Below are 23,376 nucleotides of genomic sequence, written 5' to 3' on the forward strand. Positions count from 1 at the left end.
AAACTGGTAGGTACATATACATCATATGTAGCATCTATTGTACTAGCCCAGGAATCTGGTACGTCCATATATAAAATCATATCCCATTTATACAAGTATGAAATGGACAATGGGTTACTTTCCTTTTTTTAATTCTTTTATTATTTTATATTGCTTTCTTCATATATAAAATACAGTTCACAGACAATGTTAATATACATACATAAAATAATTCTTCAGTATTTTGAATATAGCTTTGGAAAGGACGGAACTTTGAGTAAAGACATATCGTTAATGTGATGATAAATTTCTGAACTGCTGATAAAGTAAAAACAGTTTTCATTTTAATATATTTAGAGCTTTTACAGTGACTTGTGCTTCCATATGGTCTACATATGTACTAAACAGCAAGCCACATGTATTCATTTCAAGAAAGCTCAATTGAGATAGAGAATCATATTCATTGTTTTGTTATTATTAAACCAACTGTTTGAATATTATGTCCTGCACAATAGTACTGTAATTCAGCATTGTTTAAAGTGGGTGGAGAGTATTATTCATGAAAGGAAAAATCATTGCAAACTGCAGCAGAAAAGGAATGTTAGAATCTTCCCTTAATACAGCTTCTCATCCATACAAAACTTTCTTACTTTCCAAGCCCCTGCTTCCATGCTCCAAAGCATGTACTAAACAGGAAACTCAGAATTCTCTTTTCTTCATCAATACATCAGCATTATTGCTCAAGTGATGACATGAAGAGAGGCAAACTTTGTCTTCAATGAGAGTAAGCTGTATCATAACAGTACAGAAACGGCTTTTATAAATATTGTTACTTACTTAACAATTACTTTGCGAATATGTAATCCTACTCACAATCAACCAAGAGTATGGAAGAAGGTATTTATAACACTCAATTTGCTTTGATCTTACTTAGATCTTATTTGTACTGAGAAGAAAATGAAACAAGAAACACTTATATACATATTATTACTATATGAATACTCTTCTATAATTTGACCTCCACACCTCAAAAGTTAACGATAACTTGTCTTTTCTTCACTTTGTTGCAATGTTGGAATCCTCCAGCAGAAATGCTTCGGTTGGTTTGTAGAGCTTTCAATTCAGGCAACATGCACTTCATCACAACACTCTACACCGATCCCAAGTAAATCATATCCTTGTCCAGTTTTGATAAGATTCTGTGTATGGTTTTTGAAGCCCTGTGCTTACAACCAGATAGCCAGGGTACAAATAAAAATTGCCAGGGAAATGGGATGAGTGTTTTTGTGATTGATGGATTTCTTTATGATGCAGTCTCTTCTGGCTTAGCATCCCCTTCTCCTTCCCCAGCGGCCGGGGCTTCCCCTCCTTCAGTGACGGGGACTTCCCCCTCCATAGCTCCTGCCTCTCCACCTTCCGCTGCAGGTGCATCTGGGAAACAGGTTAAGGGCGATTATTTGTATGTAGTTTGCAATATATGACACGTGTATAAACATTTGTAACAATATGCAACAATAATAATACACATATGTCTTGTTTACCCAGGGTAGCCTCATCTGTATTAATACTGTTTTCCCTGAGGGGCCTGCAGTCGTATTATTATCCTGGCTTTAGCCGAGCTTTTATTAAGAACGTCTTCAATTTGAACTTAGGATTCAATTAGTGTATACATGATTCATGTACGTTTACATCACACAAGTAAATTACAAATTGCTGATTCTGTCATTAATGATAAATAATGGAGATGTCACCTGCTTGGAGCTAAAAGGACATTATCTCAGTGATATAGGTTTATGGTTCTCAACAGATGATTTAAAACTTTACATCCAATACCAGTGATTAATATGTAAACATTCAGCAATGTATCAATTCTTATTCAATCTAAACATCATTCTTTTGATCTAACCCTCTATCCATAATATTTAACCACACCTCCCTTTCTACTTTCCTCCATTCCTGTCTTCCATCTTACCTTGTGTCTGTTCTTCCTTCTTCTCCTCTCCTTCCTGAGTCTCTTCTGCAGCAGGTGCTTGCTCTGCTGCTGCTTCTAGAATAAAACAATCCAATCAATACCATCATGATGAAGCCTGCTCCATTAATACATTGCCAGTATAAATGTTAATTCTTACCCAATTTTATGAGAAAAAGAATTGTCCTCATTTATAATCCCTTTTTACTTCTTCATTTTCAAATAAACTACATTTCATGACATCAAAGTGTTTAATTTAACAGTTTTTTTAACTACCAAGAAGTTCCAAAATTGTACATTTTCCCTTTACATACAGCAAAAAAATGTGATTAATACAGAACATGACAATTAAAAGCAATGCGCTTATAGGCCTAATTGATGATTCATAGTGAAATGCTTTGAATGCAAACTCAGAGATTATGGATGAGGAACACAATAGTAATTCAGATGGTATAGAATCCGAGGACTGACTTCAATATTTTAAAAGAAGTATGGTGCTATAACATGTAGGTCACATCTTAAATGTATACAATTGAATAAATGAAATGCATATGGTATGATGCAAACTGAAACATATGATTGGATAAGTGAGTCGATTAAACTAGTCATGAAATTCAAATGAATGGACTCTGTGAGAGACCAATGGCAGTTAGTTTGTATGCTCGCTTAGTATGGATGGAAGGAATGAGAAGACAAAGGATTAATTAGGATTATGAGTGATTTCTACTCCAAGTCCTTCAAAATGACCTTCATTATGATGAAGGGTACTTATGATGAAAATAAAAGTTATGATGAATTTTAAATTCTGTCACTCAATGATTACTCCACCTGAATTAGAAAGATGTCCATTATCAAACTAAAACAACAGGCATGATATTCATTGCATAATGTTGCTCTTACTAGTATGAAGTTAAATATGTGTTAGCAATGAAAAGCTAGAGAGGGGGAAAAAGATGGGGGAACTTCTATTATAGAGGAGAAAATTAAAGGTATGGAACAAAATTGAACCTGAGTGGGAACAAGAAAAAATGGTTAAACAAAAATTGGAATGAAATGAAATGATTCTGAGATGAAGTTAATATGATGCATAAGCTCTTGTTTTGTTCACGGTAGTTGAAAAACAGACCATGAATTAATCATTGAGGACAGATGAAATGGGCTCAGTATCTGGTGAAGATAAATGCAGACATTCATGCTATAAGTGATGCATTACATTTGATGAATAGACATTAAACCGATGAATAATCATTAGTCTGATGAATATAAATTAGAATGGATGAATAATCAGTATTAGTTGATGGCATTGAAGTTGATGAATAATCCTTGGTTTAAGAAAAATTAGTCAGTCTGATGAACAACAGTTAGGGCTGATGAATAAACATGATGGCTAAATATAGATTAATGTGATGAATAAAAATTAGGGTTAATGAATAAACATTAGTGTGATGAATAAATATTAGGGTTAATGAATAAACATTAGTGTGATGAATAAACATGATGTCTATTCTCACCCTCTGAGGCAGGAGCAACTTCTTCTGCAGTCTTCTCTGCTTCACCTACATATAATCCATACGATCAGAAATACTTATAAACAACTATCGTATACGGTGAATTTACACATCCTCACTGAACTACAATCAGCATCTGTTTACATATAGGCCTAACAATGTTTTTTGACATTTTCACTCATAGAAAACATAATTGTGCTTTATATATTCTGCACATTGTGATACACAACTGGAAGTATGTGAGTTACTTGTGTAAGATTTTGCAAGTTTCTGAATAATTAATTTGTGTATTGTATACAAACTATTTAAGGTGGTTTTGTGGATAAATATGTGATTGCCTTTATAAGTTATATCCAACAAGTAACTAAAAATAGGGTAACTACTATATATATAAATATATATGTGTGTGTGATTGCAATCATATATGAATGTGTTCTGCTGTATGGTATACACTTTCTAAGCATCTAGATAGATAAGATACAATATAATGCAGTTATTTAACTTCTTTAGAGAGTGTTTTACATAAAATGTAGAAAGTGTTGTTCTTTTAATGTTGATATTTTATATTACTTCAAAATATATGACCTACAATCCAAAATAAATTAAATAATTCTTCTTTCTCTAACTTCTCCCCATCTAAAAAAAAATGCATTGAATATAATTCTGCTTTGCTTTTTATTGGAATAATTTCAAAGATATACGGTAAAGAAGGGGCTTTTAACAAAAAATAAAGTGTCTAAAGCAGATAGATGCATACTTATATATGAAATAACCAGACTGGAAGAAAAAAACCCATGGTAATGACCACTTTGCTGCTCCTAATTCAGTAAGTCAATGATTACATTATGCATCACATACCCTCTTGTGTCTGTTCAGTTTGTTCAGCTGCGGGTGCCTCGCCTATAGATAATTAATATAATATCTCATTATCTGAATTACATCATTAAGGCTTTAACCATCCTATGAAAATAGAGAACCCTCTTTAATGCAATTTAGCACGATGTCTTTTGATATACCGGTAATATTGTGCCGACCCCAAATTACACAGCATCTTTTGAGCACAATTGCAAAATGACAACTGTTGCATAAGTCCTTTATTTCTATTTGTGATATAAAGTACAGTTCACACTGTAATATGGGGATATTTACTGAAATACATGAATTAAATTCCAATCTGTCAATACATACCTATATTGTACCAGACATGCAAAGTAAGATCTCCCCCATAAATCAGCTTGTTATATATTGCTTCAAAGTTTGATAGTAATTCATTCAACTTTATCCCAGATACTTTAGACATTTAGTCAGAAGAAGAATTTAGCAATCATCCTACTCTACCAAGAAAACGATTTCATTGAGAATAAAAAGGAAGGTGGACATGAAGAAAAACTGTTAATATCTGGCTTTATCAGAAGAAATGACATCACATAAAACTATTTACTTAAAGTTGATAATAGTAGCATTCTTAGATAGTTTTTGAAAAAAATCAAGTGTGCCAGAACTACTAAACTTGAAAAAATACTTGAGTCAAGAACAGAAGGAAAAAATATCATCAAACAAAGAAAGATCTGATGTTTGCTGGTGCTAGTCTCTAGAGAGAATGAGTGATTAAATGTAGATCAGCGGAACATACCCTCTTGTGTTTGTTGAGTTTCACCTTCTTCAGCTGGTTTCTCACCTGTTTGCAAGGAATAATCAGGAAATACATCACTCACAACAAATAGCAATCAAACTTCTAGATTAGGATGAAGTTTACTTGATGTTGACCTTTTATATTGTTCAGTAAATTTTTGAGGTATTTCTAAGGCCCAAATCCTAAATGAAACCGACAATTAGTGACATTTTGAACCATGAACAAAGACCTGCAAAGTAAATTAATTGACTAGAAGGTTTTCAAAAGGTATTTCAGGGTACGGCTGATAGAAAGATGGCTAAAAAGGAGACCAATTATAGGGTTCATGTAGCTTGTGTAATCTTTTTATGAAAGAAAATCATTTTAAGGAACAAATTATGAATCTAAAAACAAAGATATATTAAGAACACTTTGTTGAAGAAAATAAAAATGATATAGAAACAAGAGTATGAAAGAAGCAGGAAAAAGATGGGGAAAAAAAAATCATGATTGTCAAAGAATCCCACCCCCCATAGAAAAAAGGGATAAAATGATCGCTGAAATGGAATACATTAGATTATGAAACATCCTAAAAAATGAAATAATTCAAACTTATTATTACAATTGAATTGAAATTATACAGAAGAAAGCTAAATAATACAAACAAATTGTCACAAAATACTTTTCAACAGGAGTATATGTAATTCAAAGATGACTGAATGAAGGATATATGAATGTAGCTGGATGCAATGAAAGATTGTCAAGACTCAATCAAAGAGAAATAATGATTATCTTGTTAAAAAGTAACACAGATGCAAATGTCATGTTAGTAATAATGGAACAAGAAGCAAAACAGAAAGGGGAAAATTAAGAATGCTATACTGAAGCTGGAGAGAGAATGCATGCAGAAGACTTCCTGGACACCAAGCTTGGCTAGGTACCTTCATCGCCCCCTTCTTTCTGCTCCTTCTCCTCCCCCTCTCCCTGGGGTTGATCGCCATCAGCCTGACCCTCTTGGGCATCAGTTGGTGTGGCCTCCTCATCCACTGCCTTCTCCTCCTCTGCAGCCTCTTCTCCAGTCTTCCCATCTTCCACTTGCTGCTCAGCCTGCGCTTCCTGGGTTTGACCATCTTCCGTTAGACCATCTTCTTTTGGACCATCCTCCACCTGCTGGGTCTCACCACCATCTCCTTCTCCAACCTCTGCTTGTTGCTCTGTCTCTCCTCCTTCTTCTCTTTGTTGTGCTGCTTCTTCTTTACATTCAGTGCAAGTTAGAGTGACACAAAGGGTGCAATACAGAGACACATGCATTTGGTTACAAAACAAAACAAAAAAAACATGCACATGTGTTTCACACACATAACTTATGTAGAGATTTGGAAACAAGCAATGTTTACTATCTTCTGAAGTACTGTCAAATTAGAATATTACATGCATCATGCACATTTCTTGAACATGCCTTGCAACTACAATTATTGAGAAATGATTAATTACAAATCATGGTTATCAAGTGTCTGCTGCACTTGTTAGACAGAATGTAAACTTGTCTTAGGTGGCCAACAAAACTACAAACAAACATACAAACAAAAACAGAACAAACTAAAAACACTTGATAAAGTGAAACAAACAAATAAACAATTTTTTTTCATTGGAACCAAGACATTACCTCCTTCAGCAGGTGGCTGTTCTGCTTGCTGTTCAGCCCCCTCTGCAGCTGCCTCTCCTCCCTCTGCTTGTTGGTCACCTGATTCACCTGCAGGCTCTTCTGCTTGTTGCTCTTCACCTTCTCCTGGTGGCTGCTCTGTCTGTTGCTCTCCTCCCTCTGTAAGTGTTTGGGAAATAAAACAAGCAACATAACCACATCATACGGAAGAGTCAACTCATCATCCTTCATATAAATCAATGTTCATTTCTTTTCTTTTCTTTAATGAATTTTAAATGACAACTAACTTTCCCTTTACATTATTTTGAATTGAATTGAAATTCTGATTTACAATTTAACCATTGTGTGTTCCTTCTGCTGTAAATCTGAGACTTGATTAAGTGTGCTTTTGTTGCATGTTGAATGTACCTTACTGCATTTAAAGAAAATACTACATATTCGTTATAAATATCAACACCAGTGCCCTCCCCATCCTTATCATCACAATCATCCTTGAAGCAGTACGAAATGAGTGCCTTGCTATTGAATGCCATGCTAGATATTGAACAAGAACAAATAATCTCTAGTCCATGGAACACTTTTCTCCACAAAACAATTACAATTTTACAGAATAACATGATCTTTACATTCTGCTGTACTCTAAGTATGAATAAAAAATGGCAGGTTCACAAAATTGTTAAGTAATTTGTTAAGTAATTTGAAAACACAACGAAAATCACCTTCTCCTTCTTCTCCTTTCACTAGAAGTTTGAAAAATGAAAGAAAAAGTAGAAAAATGATCAGTATCTATTAATGAACGTTTCAAAAATAAATATTATAAACCCAATAAATAAATATATATAAGCCATTATCAGCCATGAAGCAGTAATAACAAAATAAATGCTCAATTTATACTTCAAAGAACTTTAAAGTTGTGCAAAGCAACGAAATAGGTTTATTCTTGTATTAATACTAACAATTGGTTAAAACAACAAAAAAAGAATGACAGTACCTAGTACACTGATTCAAAAATATGTATATCTATGTATCCAACTCCTTAATTTGGTGTAAGTGAAGATCATTAATTACATATAAATTACTCTAAATCTTGAAATTATGAGAATTTATAAGAAATGTTGATTCCGTTGGCTACATTGAATTTGACATTTACACAACAAGTTCTTTTTCGTGATACGATCAAGAGATAGAAAAGTAATATGATGAAGAAAAAGAAGAAGAAAAAAAAAGAAGAAAAAAGAAAACAGAAAGAAAGCACAAGCTTATACTGTTATTGGGGTTCAGCATGCACATCAGAAGAGTAATAATATGAATAAAAAAAAACAAGATGAGCTGAAGAATCTCTCTGTACTTTAGCAACAAATAGAGAAAGAGCGAGAGGAAGGGAGGGAAGAAGAAAGGGATGAAGAGAGAGACAGAGAGAGACAGAGAGAGACAGATTGACAAAAAACAATAATTTCAAAGGGAAAATGTAATACTTGTGGCATTATCACACAGGTTAACAAAAATGACAAACATCCAAAAGAATCAAACAGCAAAATAATCAGCTAAACATATAGGAGAATGTTCAAGCAGACTAAAAATATAAAGCTTTAAATTCAGCATGCAAACTAACACAAAAAGCTAATGAAAAATTTCTAAGCAAAAATACATGGCATAGAAAATGGAAAGTCTGTGAAGGCAATGAACACTGAATTTGACTGAATATAGTGTCATATGGAAGTATATGTATCTCACCGTGAGATTGCTCCATTGAGATACTTGTTAAGGAGTCTAGTACAAGTATAAGAAAAATGTTGCTTACAATGTATACCAACTCAGGGGAACTAACTGTAAATCTACTCCAGCATGCATTTATATGTACTATATTTGCTCCCATTTTGATCTATATTTAAGTCATTTTAAAAAGAGCATTTGTACCATTGCTTCTATATTCCAATGGAGAAAAAAAAGGATTGATATAATGATAGTTCCCTGAAAATGAACGGACAGCAATCATCATGTTAAATCAATTCTAGATAATCTCATCTCAAAGATAATCATATGAATGAAGTAAACAACTTAACCATCATCCCTCAAAAAGCATGCCCCCCCCCCAAAAAAAAATAGAAGAAGATCTGATTAGCAGCTGCAATTGTTTTTATTCAGTCAGCAAATGATTTATTCAGCAGATCCAATAGAGAACTGCTACTGATACATGTAACTTGTAAGGCACATATATATACTGTCACTGTCTCCTTCTGTAGAGAAAGGGAAACAAAGGGATAGCAATTCACTGATATCAATGAGAAAGGTGCATGTTTCCAGGTTTCTTAAACATATCTGAGATGCATTTTGCAAAGCCTAAAATTGAGGGCACTGCATCAAAATAGATAATGATGTCTAGATGACAACCTTTGACCTCATGCACTCACCTTTGACCTCTCCCCCAGGTAGTACTTCCACATCAGGGAAGAGTCTCTCAATCCTCGTCTTGGCTTCCTCTGGGTTAGAGCTGCCATGGACAGCGTTCTGCATGACGTCCTTACCCAACAGTGCCCTCAATGACTCCGGAGCATGCTCCCTGGCGTAGTCAGGGTCTGTAGGTCCCATCAGGGTTCTCCAGCCGTCAACAGCATCCTCGCGGGATAACACCATCACCATAGATAGACCACTGCATCATCACATCAGTAAGTGAAAAAGAAATCAGCTATGACATTTGGGAATTACTTCCTTCTCAGACATGTGTAGAATGGAATTTCTCAGTTAAAATCACCAACAGGTAGTCTGATTATTTTCAATATATGTATACTGAAAATGAATACATATGTCATTGTCTATTAAAAAGTACTCAGTGGGCAACAGGCACAGAACTAGGACAATTTAAAGAATACCAAATATTAAAATACAGCTGTGATTGAGGTATACACTCTATTAGAATAAACTATCCATAAGTGATGTATCTACATACAAATTGAGGAAGATGAATATATGGTTGCACAAGACCTAGAACAAGAACCATTAATAATAATAATAATAATAATAATAGGCATTTCTGTAGCGCAGTCTATCTAGATAATTCTATTCCCAGGCGCATTTATTATTACCCCGGCTTTAGCCTAGCTGCCGTTTATACAGCGCTCCAGCATTTCAAGGAATTAATTCCTGCCAGGTACCCATTTACATCACCTGGGTTGAGTGTGGCAAATGTAGATCAATGTCTTGCCAAAGGACATTAGTGCCGCAAACAAAAGGTTCTCTGGATGTCTTCAGTAAGCGTTTGCATGAGTTCTTAAGTCAAAAATCAAATAAGCTAGGTAAATTTTGATGTTTTCATGCTTTAAAGCAGAGAACTTCTTCAAGAAATCTTCAGAAATCACTGGACGTACCTTGACATGTGTTCAATGAGGTTCTCATAGAATTCCTTGCCCTCATGCTCCATGTAGAGCTTAGATGCCAGCTCCTTGTTCAGCTCAACATCTCGCTGAAGACTGATGTTAAATCCTGCCTCTTTGATCTTCTCAATGATGGCCTCTGTAAGGTGTAACAAAAATGTGATACCAGTCAAAACTGAATGCAGCATATACACCACACAACAAAACAAATTTAAACAGATTCACTTACAATTTTAAATGTTTGACTAGAAAATATGGAAACAACTACAATATCTGTCAAGATTTGACTATTGCAAGTACAAAATATTCCAGGGAGAATTCAGAATTTGTTACTTGTCATGTAGCTACAGCCTTGCTACATAACAATTATACACAAACAGCTCCCATCTTGTTGTCAGTACATAGTCATACTTAAAGAATATTAAGTTGACAATTAAGGGAAAAGTAATTATACATCTTTATCTGAGATACAGACATATTCCTCCTGATACGGTATGGGTTAATAAGTCTTCATTGCTAGCTAACACTACAAAAAATATGTCTGCTCAAGATAAACAAATTCTTTATTTTAAAAAAGTGAGAGAAAGGACAAATTTGTTAATAAAAAGACAATCTCACCTTTATGTTCTCCAGCTGCATCAGGTTTAATGACAGCTAATGTGCTCTGTTTGGGGAAGAAGAACCCGAGTTCTTTCTCTGCATTATCTACAGAGTCACTACCATGGACTACATTCACTTGAGTATCTGGGACTGAGTACTGAGCTCGTAAACTGCAATAAAAAACACAGACACCATTTATTAGCATCAATATCACTCTCATTATCATAATAGACTTTGTTATGTTTGTATTCAATTATCATTTGAACAATGCTATATGTGGCTACCGACCTAGCTACACGGAATGTCTTGTACACTGTAATCATGAGGGCACCATATTATTATTGACATTAAAGGGGGTGTAGCATGGCAAATACTGGTTAACGCCATCTACGACTTCTTTTGGACAACTGCACATAAATGAATGGACTTGATTAACGGTCAGCGCGCTATAGCGTTTCCGAAACAGAACAAAGTTCTCCTCCCACTTCAGTTTCACGTATGTGGCACGCACATAAATATATACTGCGGTCCATAGTCGTATTATACCCGATTGGCCCCCAGTCAAGCCACTGGAAAGACACGTAGTCTCATCATGCTACATCAATCTCCTTTAATATCACCTCAATAATCATAGATTTTATGTTATTTTTGTATTATCAGAATAATGCTATATATATATGGCTGCAGATCTAATATGTAGAGTGCATGATTTCACCTTTCAGGAGCTTTCTCCTTGGCTTCATCAATGATGGTAGGTCCAATGAACTCTCTCCAGGATTGAATGGCAGACTCTTTGGCAAGACCTAGAGCAAGAACCTCACCACTGATCACAAACAGAGAGGTACGTATAGAGACATGGAGAAAAGAAACAATAATTAGGTTGCAGAGTGAATCAAACAGGGATGCCATTTGGAATTGATCAGAAGGCATGAAAATCACCTAGAATGAGCTATTTTGTACACAAAAAAAGTTATGGCCTGAAATAAATCGCCAGGGCCTGAATTCAGGCTTTTGCCTGAAAACTGGCATCCCTGATCAAAACAACAACTGTAATAAGAAGTTTCTTTCTTTTATGTTCATGAGCCATCAGTCATTTTCAATCAAAATCATCTTCTATTCTCAGATATCTTTCATTGCATTATTACATGTACATGATACTCATCATACTATGTGGATGTAATATGCACCATTCCCTTCCAAATACTCACATCTTCTACAACAAAAGTTCCCCTTTAGTACACTCATTTCCAGCTAAATTCTCATATATGGTGAATAAAGCAGTCCTACCTTACATCCAACTGGGTGAACACAATTCCAACATAACAATATCTTACTAAAAGATGTTCTTTCTACAGCTGTGCTACATGGATTTTCATGTTTGGTGACATATCCACTAGACCATCCAATCTCTTCTCATTCAATACCAGCTATTTAATTCTTTTTGGATAAATAAAGATACCATATCTCTAAATTACAAGTGAATAAATTTAGATATCTGCAACAGAAGTGGTATACCTTGTCATCTCCCTGATGAGATCTTCAAAGTGTGCGGTACCTTCTTGCTCTTTATAGAAATCTTTAGCTTGTTCCTCTGTTAGCTGAACCATCTTCTGAAGGCATACCTCAAACCCAGCCTCTTGAATCTTCTGCAGCATTTCATCTGTATCATAACAAATGTAATCATCATTATCATTATCGTCGTCGTCATCATTATTATCATCATAATCATCATCTTCATCATCATCTAACAACATCATCATCATCATCATCATCATCATCATCATCATCATCATCATCATCATCATCATCATCATCATCATCATCATCATCATCATCATCATCATCATCATCATCATCATCATCATCATCATCATCATCATCATCATCATCATCATCATCATCATCATCATCATCATCATCTGCTTCCTGTTGTACATAGCACATTGAAACTTCATCTCTATGCACTTCCAAAGTAATTCTGACTTTATCCGGATACTAATTTTTAAAATTCAAAATCATGAAAGCGGACCAAGATATGATGAATGAGTCATAATTCATTCTGTATGATATTCTGTTAATTTTGAAAAGGACTGAAATAGTGAAGTAAAAATACTTGAAAACTGACATCCTAGCATTTTCTCAATCCCTTATAGCGCATATTGCATTGACTATGTCTTCTTACAAAATTCTGACAAAAGCCATCTACATTGTATATGAAAAATACACAGGTTACATTCTTGTTATTTAAATGAATCCCAAAATACTGCTAAAGAGGATATTTCAAATTAGGTTTTCATTTTAAAAGGGAAGAAAGAAAGGAAAGTGTGAAGATGAATGAATTAGAGACTTGATACCTTTATGGTCCTTGAGTGCGCTTGGTCTGATAAGAGCCAAGGTTTTCTCAACGATTGGTGGAGGACCAGTCCCCGGTACAAGGGGAATGTTGAAGTTAGGAAGAAGGAATGCTAGCTCTCTGTAAGGTAACAAATAAATACATTACATAATAAACAGCGAGGTATAATGCAGTGATCAATGATTAGATGATAAATAGTAAGAGAGAAAAAAATGATAAAATAAAACCTTAAGGGGAAAAAAGGCAAAGAGAGGAGGAATGAAAGAGGAGAAAGAGAGAGTGTATCATACAAAAGTAGTGATACAAATAAGCATGATAATAAATAGATTGATTTAACACCTATTCCATAAAATATAAGGATATGATGAGGAAAACTAGAAAAAAATAGTGCAAAAACTAGAAGCAAGAGAACTTAAACAAAGGGAACATTCAAACATTTCACTTCTTCAAAACCATTCTGATTACAGTATGGGTAAAGTAAAAGCTTTTCAGATTTTGTTGTTGACACACGACATACCTTGCAGCTGTTTCTGACGAGTCTGCTCCATGCATCGCATTCATTTTCTTATCTGTACCAAACTGAGCTCGCAAACTTAAAGAGAAGATAGACAAGAAAGACATTTTGTATTAAGCAAAATTTCAATCTTGAGGAAATCGCAATTATTACATTTAAAAATGAATATTGAAGTCTACTCCTTATTTGAATTTGAACATTTAAATTGCTAGTACAAACTACCGGTACAGGAATAAGATTCTAGTAGCCTTATTCCTCTGATTACTCATGATACTTCAAACACATTTTACCTATGCAAATGAAATGTATAGTTTGAAATAATCAAACAAGGGACTTACTAGATATCATCGCTAAGGTCACTGGCTGTAGGTCACTGTCGGCCCACTTACAAAAATCAAATGTAAATCATGCTGATTTCCTAACTAATGTATAATTTTTGATGTACATGTATAGTAACTCAATGACCCATGACCTCTAAAAAGTGAATTACCCTAATCCAAACCATTCATGTTTGCTGTGAAGGCATCCATGCACATCACTATCAAATTGGGATTTCGTTTATTTTATCAATTGCTGATCTTGAGATATTGCTGAAAAGAAAAAGTTGTGTTACTCAAACATAACCAGGGGTGATAGTGAGCACCAAAAAAAAAAAAAAAAAAAAGGGTTTTTAAAAAGGGATTCGGGGGGATGGTATCTAAAACATTCTCCCCCTTTTGAGTAGTAAATAGGGAAAAAAAATCTGGAAAATAGGGGAAAATCAGGAAAATGGGGGAAAATCAGGAAAATGGGGGAAAACTGTGGGTAAAATCCAGGTAAATTGGGAGGGAAAAAAAATGGCATCTAAAACATTCTCCCCTTTTGAGTAAGTAAATAGGGAAAAATCTGGAAAATGAGGGAAAATCAGGAAAAAATAGCTACCTTTCAGGTGCTTGCTCCTTGGCAACTTCAATATCCTTGGGTCCTAGCAGATTCCTGATATCCGACACGACCCCTTCACCCGTGTTACCTCGGGTCAAGACAAGAATTTTGCTAGGACCACTAGCCATGAAGGTGACCAGCTCCTCAAAGTGATCTTCTTCTTGATGCTGTTTGTAGAACTCTCTGGCTTCTTCTTCAGTCAGAGTCTTATCTTCTGTAGCCAGGATCTCAAAACCATGCTCCTCAATCTAGGACAATAGATAATAATAATAATAATAATAGGCATTTCTATAGCGCCGTCTATCTAGAAATTCTATTCCGAGGCGCCATTACAGCGCTCTAGCATTTCAAGGAATTAATTCCTGCCAGGTACCCATTTACCTCACCTGGGTCGAGTGTGGCAAATGAAGATTAATGCCTTGCCAAAGGACATTAGTGCCGTGTCTGGGATCGAACCACGACCTTTGAATTTCAAGTCAAGTGCTTAAACCACTAGACTACGACACTTCTACATAGATATATCAGTGAAGAGTTACCATTATTCTCATCCTTATTACAACCATCACAATTATTATTACAGAATTAAAACTCCCAATTCAACTTCACAAAGAGTAGTAATTTTGTGTTACATGATGAATTTGAAAAAGCTGATGCTATATCCTCAATAAAAAAAAATGAAATAAAACACAAGCACTTGTAGATCCAGGATTTGAAAAAGAGGGGGTGCCCACATAAAATTATACATTCACTATTTGGAAGATGACCCGGCTCCCTCCCCCAATTTACCACTGTATAATTGAAAAAAGAAAAAGAAAATTACAGGGGAAAAGTATTATCGGCTACTACACGTAGCTACTACCCCGTATAAAATATTTTGGCTAAAATCAGCATGTCTATGTTTGGAATAAAGATCCGTAAATGGAAAATCCTGTCGTTCTGAAATTTGTTGTTGTTGTTGTTTACTTGTTTGAATAGACTCTAGAGAATGAATTCACTTCACATGATACAACCATCCAGTAGAAAATTCTTAAAAAAGCAATTACTAACCTTAGCAATGATATCATCCACGTGGCCACTAGCAACAGCGTCCGGTTTGATGAGAACAACTGTGACTTCTTTAGGAAGAGGCTCTGTAGAATGCATTATCACAACAGTATTAAATATAATTTCATACTCACATTTTCTCAAGATTTACACATAAACTATGCCTTTGTCTTTATATTTGGCTAAATATCTAAACATCTTTATTGATACAAGAATATTTACTTTAAAGATACTATGTCCCTTTTGCAGCCAACATCAAATTTTGTAGAACTTTGCAGGAATTATGAATATGTCATATATGTCCTATCTGTGAAATTTAAACGTTAGCAATGTCCTAATATTCAAATTATGAAAGGAAACCCGTTTACTTGCTAGACTTCACTGTCAGACACTATTGAGTGACTGACTGGCTTTTTTCTTCTTTGGTAATAACATACATAAAATGAGCTGTAAACGGTACATGAGCATTTGTCTACATCACCCACTTCTTGTAATGGCCAAAATTAAACTGATTGAATCTTTGCGCAGCATGAAACGTATGACCATTCGGTACAATGGTCTGAAAATCAGACTATTACTTACTGGCTCTATAGCTTTTAAGTCGAATCGACAACTAATAGTCATTATTTTCCCACTTAAGACATTTTCAAGCCCCCCCCCCCCTTTTTTAGGGAAGTTCTAAATTAGTATTATCTTTCAAATGCCGTTGGAATTTAACCTTTTCATTTTTTTAGCCTGCAAATGGGACATAGTACCTTTAATATATTTATCAAATGTGTGGAAAATACCAATCACCATTGAGTGTTTGCAGGAAAAATTTGTGCATAAATTTCATTTTCATAATAACCTTGAAATGAAAAGAAAAACAACATTCTTGCATTTAGTCTGAGAATTTGTTCACTTTGATTCATATATATGAAGATAGTTTGCTTCACAATGACTATTAGGGATTTATTTTTGCTGAATTTTTTGGTAATTTTTTTAAAAGCATAGAGTATATATATAGGTGATATATATGTGCTCACATTTAAATACATGCACAGCTATCAGTTACTACAGAACACTTCATCAATGTACGAAACATAAAACTGCCATTGTATATCAAAGAGTTGTTAATTTCTATTCTAATGGCTGTTAATTTACAGTTAATAAAATTAATACTGTTGTTAGGTTTGATAAGTTGAGTGAGATATAAATATTTGTGCTAAATAAAGATATGAAAAATGGCATAGTGATTTTGAAGTGATGAACATTTAAAAGCAGATTGAAAGCATAATTGCAGAATAGAGAAAGAACGATTGGAAGCATAAAATATGAAGATATTAAGCTGGTTATTTGTTTGGCTTTCCTTGTGCTATATACATAGAAAAACCAGCAAATAAAGTATGAACATTTACAAAAGAGATTGGGTATGGGGTACTTATACAAATAGTATTTCCACTTGCTATAACAGCTATCTAACCATACAGTTCTTAAGTGATGATATCATTAGTTTTTAATAGAGCATAAAGTAAAATATTGGGAATACATGTTTAAATGAACTTCAAAATCATTACTGATATTACTTTGTATTCTCAACATCAATTACTATCTAAAGATAATATATGTGCTACATACAAGTACATGTATTTGATTCACAAGTTGTATATCAATATTCCATGTAACTGTGTGACTTTGTGCAGAACACAGGCACAGTAGATATTTGACATGAATTGTCTGGTGAAAGTTATATATATAATAGCCTATTGACTTTGTGAATCCATTATTGTCACAACATTCAAACTGTGAATAAACAGCTCTAAATCATTCTGAATGATACTCTATACTAAATACACTGAGCTATAAATAATATACATTAAATGCACTGAGTACGTGTTGTTGTTCTTAATATGTGCACTTACTGGATACTGAGTAGTGAATTATAAATGAGCCATAATTTGATTGATATACACTGACATGGATGTGTACTTCAATCTTTACATCACACTTAACTATTAACAACTGACATTGCAACCATCAACCATCATGTAATTTATTCTATGTACTGTGTGATATGTGAAGGGCATGAATGCCCTTGTAGTTGTGAGTTATTTAAGTACCTGTCTAGGTACTCAATGAGTGAGAGGAGGGCATTAAACTGATTGATACAATGCCCTTGTAATTGAATACCTGTCTGTGTACTGAGTGAGTGAGAGAAGGACATTACACTAATTGATATGACGCCCTTATAGTTGAATACCTGTCTTTGATCCATCTTGTCTGTCATGCATCAAGGTGTCTACTGTACCCTGACTTACTGGTCTCACGCTAACCTCTCCTTCATCACCTAATTCTTTTATTTCCTTGACTAGAGACGCAGAGAAAGGTCAGGTTAGTAAATTGGAAAGGACAAAAACTACACTATCAGAATATCTATTCCATTTATGCTCTGACTAACTTATTAGATATCGGACTAAATGAATACTGCTTTGATGCATCTGCTGCATCATATGGTCCATGTAGCCATAATGGGTCAATGCCAAGAAATATGGAAGGATGAAATAACTCCAGACTTCTAGAATCTGGTCAAGGAGAATGCAAGAAGCTGCAATTGAAAGCTGATGAGAAGTTGAAATGGACTGAAAATGAATGATTGTGAAAACTGAATGATGGCACACAGCAAAATATGAAAGAGATTGAGGTATTAGCAAATACCAAGGGAGATTAGCATAGCACAAAGTTACTGAAAGCAGATTTACTGTAAGAAATATGCTAGTTAATGAGGGGGAGAAAGTAAAGTGAATTAATATTGTTATTTGTTACAATAAAGATATCATGACATTATATTCCATGAGTCTACACCAGGAGTGTTTTCATCCATTTAGCTGAATGATCTCTAAGAACTTGATTAATTTCACAGCAAAAGCAATTAATCATTAGAATTATCTTTTTTTTGATAAATATCAGTAAGCAAGAAATTCATTTAAAATGAAAGGCCACCTAATGCTATGAATGTGAGATAACAATCATGTACATGTAACAAACAAGATACATTCAACTGATCATGTTCTTTGAAACATTTAGTAGTCTTAGTTGACATTTTGATAATTAAGGTTGGCCTATGTGATCATATTTTATGTCAACATTCAGACATAGAAAATGAGCAAATTAATGGAAAGAAAGATCAAATGTTAGAAAGCTATGACTCGATCTTTTTTAATCTGAACATGATTGAATGATAGAAGATATGGAGTGAGGTATAATGCCTTGCCTTTCTATCTTCACTCCACAATAGTGAAAGGAATAAGAGATGGAATGATGAATGGAATGAAAGCAGAAATGATACATAGTATGACTTACTCCTTGCATCCTCCTCCTGTTTCTTCTTCTCAACTTCTTCTGCCTGTGCTGCCTGATGTTCTTCAGCCTCAAAGGCTGCTAACAAGGGATCCTTGATCTAAACAAAGATATAGTCACCACATTTAGTTGGACAAATCAAATTGCTATACCAAAGTCACACATGTATACAGACAAAACATTGTAAGTAGCATGGCACCGGATAAACAAAGGGGTAAAAAGTATCATACATTTAAACCTATAAGAGGCCAAGGATCCACTCAGACAGACCCTTCCTACAATTGGTCACTAATGTGCCCTCTCAACTCAATACCCTGATTAAAAGGGTTGGAAACCTTCATCTCAAATAATACATTCAACAGCAGCTTTTCACAAATTTTAACCATTAATATTATTGAATACTTACCACTACTCGTTCTACTCCTTCCTCTAGAACCTTGTGTTCCTGTTTCAGCTCTCGTTCTACGTCCTTGAGGAGTTTAGGAGCGTTGGCCCCCCTCACCACGTTGACCAGTTGACCACTCCCATACATAAGGAACGAAGGCTCACACTTTCCACGGTACCTCTCAAGGCTTTCGATGCTATCTGCTTCAGCCTAAGTAATACCCAAAATATACACATGTATATATCATTAGACTATTTGATGAGAATCAAAGTTTATTCTCTCATTTACAAGTACAAAGAAAACTTCCCCCTTTTCAAGAAAATAATCAAGGTACATAGAAGAATGCCTGCAAAGAATCAACTCTAGACAAATAATACTTTTGTGGCCTGAGAAATCAAACAGCTTGCCAAGGCTTACTTGACAAAGCTCAATATACGCAAGTTAGCAGAGGTTCTGGTTTAAGAATCATTAATGGATTTACCACAATCTAAAACTAATCCATAATTATTATTTAAAAAGAAATGTGCACTCACCACAGCAAATCTGAGCAGATCATCTCCGACCTCATTCCTGAGCCTCTTGAAGAGACTTAGTACTGCAGCACACGGTCCACACCATTTCTGATATACATCAATAACTGAACATAACAAGAACAAAAATACACAAATCATCTTTCTTCATGACAGATAATATAACAAAGCATTCATGATTTTCTGTGATCAAATCAAGATGGTAAAAACACATTCCAGACAGTGCAGACCTTTCTCTCAGTAATCTATTTTTGAATACGATGAGGAAATTGCGGGTCTATTACTAGAGTAAAGGAGCCCGTAATCGGCCAGCTCCCGTTTTCGGCCGATTGGTTGGATACAAGGTAAAATCACTCTAAAATACATCGCATAATAGCATAACACATATCCCACACATACCATACCATGCCAGTGTCACTGAAGAACCACATTTGCAATGGAAAATATATCCTAAAATATCACATTTTAGCGATGTAATCGCCGGTCCCGCTACCCAAATCTGAAAAATCGAGTATCTTACGCGTGTCTGTAAGAAATATGGGTACCATAAAATGAGCTTTATTTCAAGTATTTTTCAGATTTAAAGCCCGATTTTGTGCTAGTCGCAAGCTCAAAAGTATGTCATCGCATGTATTAAATCAATGCAGCCGCACACCGCGACGCACACACGATATCTCTATCTAATTCAGATTCCAACTTCCGATCACCGCTGTGCCCGTCTTCGGCCAGGTGAGCACCAGGGAGCTCCGGCGTGGGATACCTGCTCCGCCCGCTTGTGCTGTACATCAGCGCGGAAACGCACGGCGCGCGCGAGCGCTTCCTATTGACTTTGTACATGCGGCCGTAAACTGAAACGCTCGGCCGATAACGGGCTCCAAAACAGTGAAAATTGAAATGGATATTGTCATGGCAATTCGTGATTTTTTTCTGGGATTCTTTTTTTGTGTAAATAATAATAATATTTGCTTCATGATTTGAACAAGAAATGATAATAAATAGGAAGTAAAGAGTCCTAAAAATAGGATTTTGTCTTAAGTGGCCGAAAACGGGCTACTTTACTCTATTAGTATTAGGCATTTTTGTAAACAAAATTCTTTATTCCTTTCTCAAAGTTCTGAGGATGTTCTTTTATTTCATTGTAAAATCCAAGAATTTAAGGATCACATTCTTTGTTGAGTAAACAAATTACTCCCAGTTTAAATGTAAAAAAGGTCAATACAATTAAACAGAAAAAAGGAGAGCTTTAATAAGCTAAGAAAAAATAATTGAGATCAGACATTTTATCATGATAGGATTTACATGTATTTCCATAGATGTCTATTACCTGTCAGTCCTTCAAGACTCAATAATTCATCCCACATCTCCTGGTTCAGAATCTCCTTCTGGAGAGAAATTGTCTCCTTTTTGGCAGGCATGATGATTTAGCTGCACAGAGTCGCTTTCAAGTCATGCAGTCACTCACCACTGAGACTTTTTTCCCTATAGATTGAAAACAAAAATTGTATTAATTGTTATAAGATTAAGAACACCTTTCACTAAAATTTGGGAATTATCGTTAGCGATAAGAAAAAATATTATTTCGGCGCTAAAAGTAAAACATTGTGCAAGCAAGAATCCTTGGCTTGGGATGTAAAACTTCAAAGGATCCACCTAGAAAGAAAAACTAAAGATTCATTTGACTGGATTTTGGGAAGGGTAGACCTAGAGGTCTAGATCTAGTGAGTGTTTTACCAAGTAATATGGCCATGGCACTCCCGATCAGACTCAGAGTCAGAAATCAAATTTGAAATGTCAATGAACAGCAACCCTCCAGACAGGCAACAGTTCTAACTTTAGATAATAGAGTCTAGATCTAGATCTATTTTCACTTTAAATCTAACATCTGACAAACTCTCTCCCTCTTTACAGGTATTTTATTGAGTCACTATATATACACCTGCACAGAACCTACATAAGTAAGAAAACACACCCGACGGTGCAGTGGCTTGTAATTTTAATAGCGAAGAAGAAAAATATACATCATCACACAATACACAAAAAAACATTAGTGGGACTGTAATATATTCACACATCAACTCACACTCTTTGTACGCGCTCTTTTATTCGTCTTTACAATATATAAACCTTTGGAGATATGATACAAAACAAATATGATTATTTTCAGAGTTTTAAAAATATGAGTGTCAATACAATGATAGAGAATAATGTAATAACTATAATTGTCTTACGTGAATTTAGGTTTCCGGACAACAGAAATATAACTTAGAAGCGTTCGGTTGCCTAGATGATATCACGTGACCAAACGAAAGATCGATTCGATAATTGGGGTTCGAGAAATGTAATTATCATGGCATTATAACATTGGGAAATTCCAGTTCCAAATTTATATATTAATCATACACAAAATTTGAAAATACATTTATTTTTTTCAAATGTCAAAGTCATTTTCGTTTTATTTAATGCCGACAAAATAAGTCTTTTAAATTACATCATAAATTATAGATCTTTCTCCCCTATGTATAATGAACGAATCCAAAGTAAGTTGATCCGTTTCTGATATGGTTCGTATGTATATGCGATGTTGTAGAGGCGACCGACCCAAAAATCTTGAAATCTAGCTAGCTACAGTCGGCTTTTAATTTTTGTTTGTTTTTTTGTTACCTTTTTTTAGATTAAAACAAATATTAAAGCATCAAACTGAGAAATATCTGCCCAAAGCGGGAGAAAAAAAGAAGAAAAAAGGTTTAAAAAGAAAAAACATTTCCGACCGACCGACCCATGTTTTGGCACCTAAACTAAGCTAGGCAAATACAACATCTTTTTGTTAGGCCTCAGCTGTCAGATCAGCTAGCCTGTGCCCACTGAACTGGAATATGTGGCCCGGTCCTGAAATAACAGTTTTTGATATATTCCTGTCCATCATTATTATAATTTTTTTTCTCATTTTGCTTAAATAGTTACCACTTGGAAGGGGGGGGGGGCGGTCCGGTTAATTAACTTGAACAAAATAGTGCTTTTGCCCGGAAAAGTTTCTTTTATAAAGGGCTCTCTATTTCAAATTTTCAATAATCATATCTGATTGATACACGTCTGTAAAAACCCAATACACACACACACACACACACACATTGAGAATCTTTTGTACTTAATAAAACAACTATCATTCTCCCAATGACAATGTCTTGGGCGGTTGCAATTCACACTGACAATATGTTATTTTGCATTTATTGTGTTTGGAGTTCTCAAGTGCAAGACTAGGCGAACTGTAATAAATATGCAAATTAAGAAACATATTCCATATTCCCCCCCCCCCTCCCCACACACCCTCTCTCTGTCTCTCTCACATCTCTCTCTTTCTTCCAGTGTCTCTTTCAATCCCCCTCTACTTGGTCCGGCTAAAGAACCTAGCCCTTCTCTATTCCTTCATAATAGCAATAGCAGTACTTATGTAAGCTCGCTTCTCTGGCTTTGATATAATTAGACTTAACATCCCTGATATAAACCTTGAGCATACAGTTCATTATTGATTACATTTATAGAAAATGAGGCTTTCATATACTTATTACTTCATTGATGTATACTAGTGATACA

General features: G+C 34.9%; 1 protein-coding gene across 6 annotated transcripts; it reads right to left on the bottom strand.

The window, feature by feature from the left end:
* Positions 1 to 1,172: 1,172 nt before the first annotated feature.
* LOC105444117 (thioredoxin domain-containing protein 3 homolog) lies at positions 1,173 to 22,100 on the bottom strand. Of its 6 annotated transcripts, XM_030974112.1 has the most exons (23): positions 22,014 to 22,100; positions 21,110 to 21,264; positions 19,789 to 19,892; positions 19,277 to 19,465; positions 18,874 to 18,970; positions 17,774 to 17,881; positions 15,538 to 15,620; positions 14,491 to 14,738; positions 13,573 to 13,647; positions 13,057 to 13,175; positions 12,218 to 12,362; positions 11,418 to 11,525; positions 10,721 to 10,872; positions 10,097 to 10,241; positions 9,143 to 9,381; positions 7,451 to 7,471; positions 6,735 to 6,890; positions 6,010 to 6,321; positions 5,090 to 5,134; positions 4,315 to 4,356; positions 3,460 to 3,504; positions 1,952 to 2,026; positions 1,173 to 1,410 (listed from the first exon to the last, which is right to left on the bottom strand). In XM_030974112.1, the coding sequence occupies exons 2-23, from the start codon at positions 21,198 to 21,200 to the stop codon at positions 1,283 to 1,285; spliced, it is 2,727 nt and encodes a 908-aa protein (XP_030829972.1). In that variant the 5' UTR covers positions 21,201 to 21,264; positions 22,014 to 22,100; the 3' UTR covers positions 1,173 to 1,282. The 6 variants fall into 6 exon arrangements, with proteins under 6 accessions (XP_030829972.1, XP_030829975.1, XP_030829973.1 ...); XM_030974115.1 differs by lacking the exon at positions 17,774 to 17,881; XM_030974113.1 differs by lacking the exon at positions 7,451 to 7,471.
* Between the last annotated feature and the right edge of the window lie 1,276 nt (positions 22,101 to 23,376).

Source organism: Strongylocentrotus purpuratus, unplaced genomic scaffold (genome assembly GCF_000002235.5).
Source record: "Strongylocentrotus purpuratus isolate Spur 01 unplaced genomic scaffold, Spur_5.0 spur5_scaffold_7, whole genome shotgun sequence".
Taxonomy (NCBI): Eukaryota; Metazoa; Echinodermata; class Echinoidea; order Camarodonta; family Strongylocentrotidae; genus Strongylocentrotus; species Strongylocentrotus purpuratus.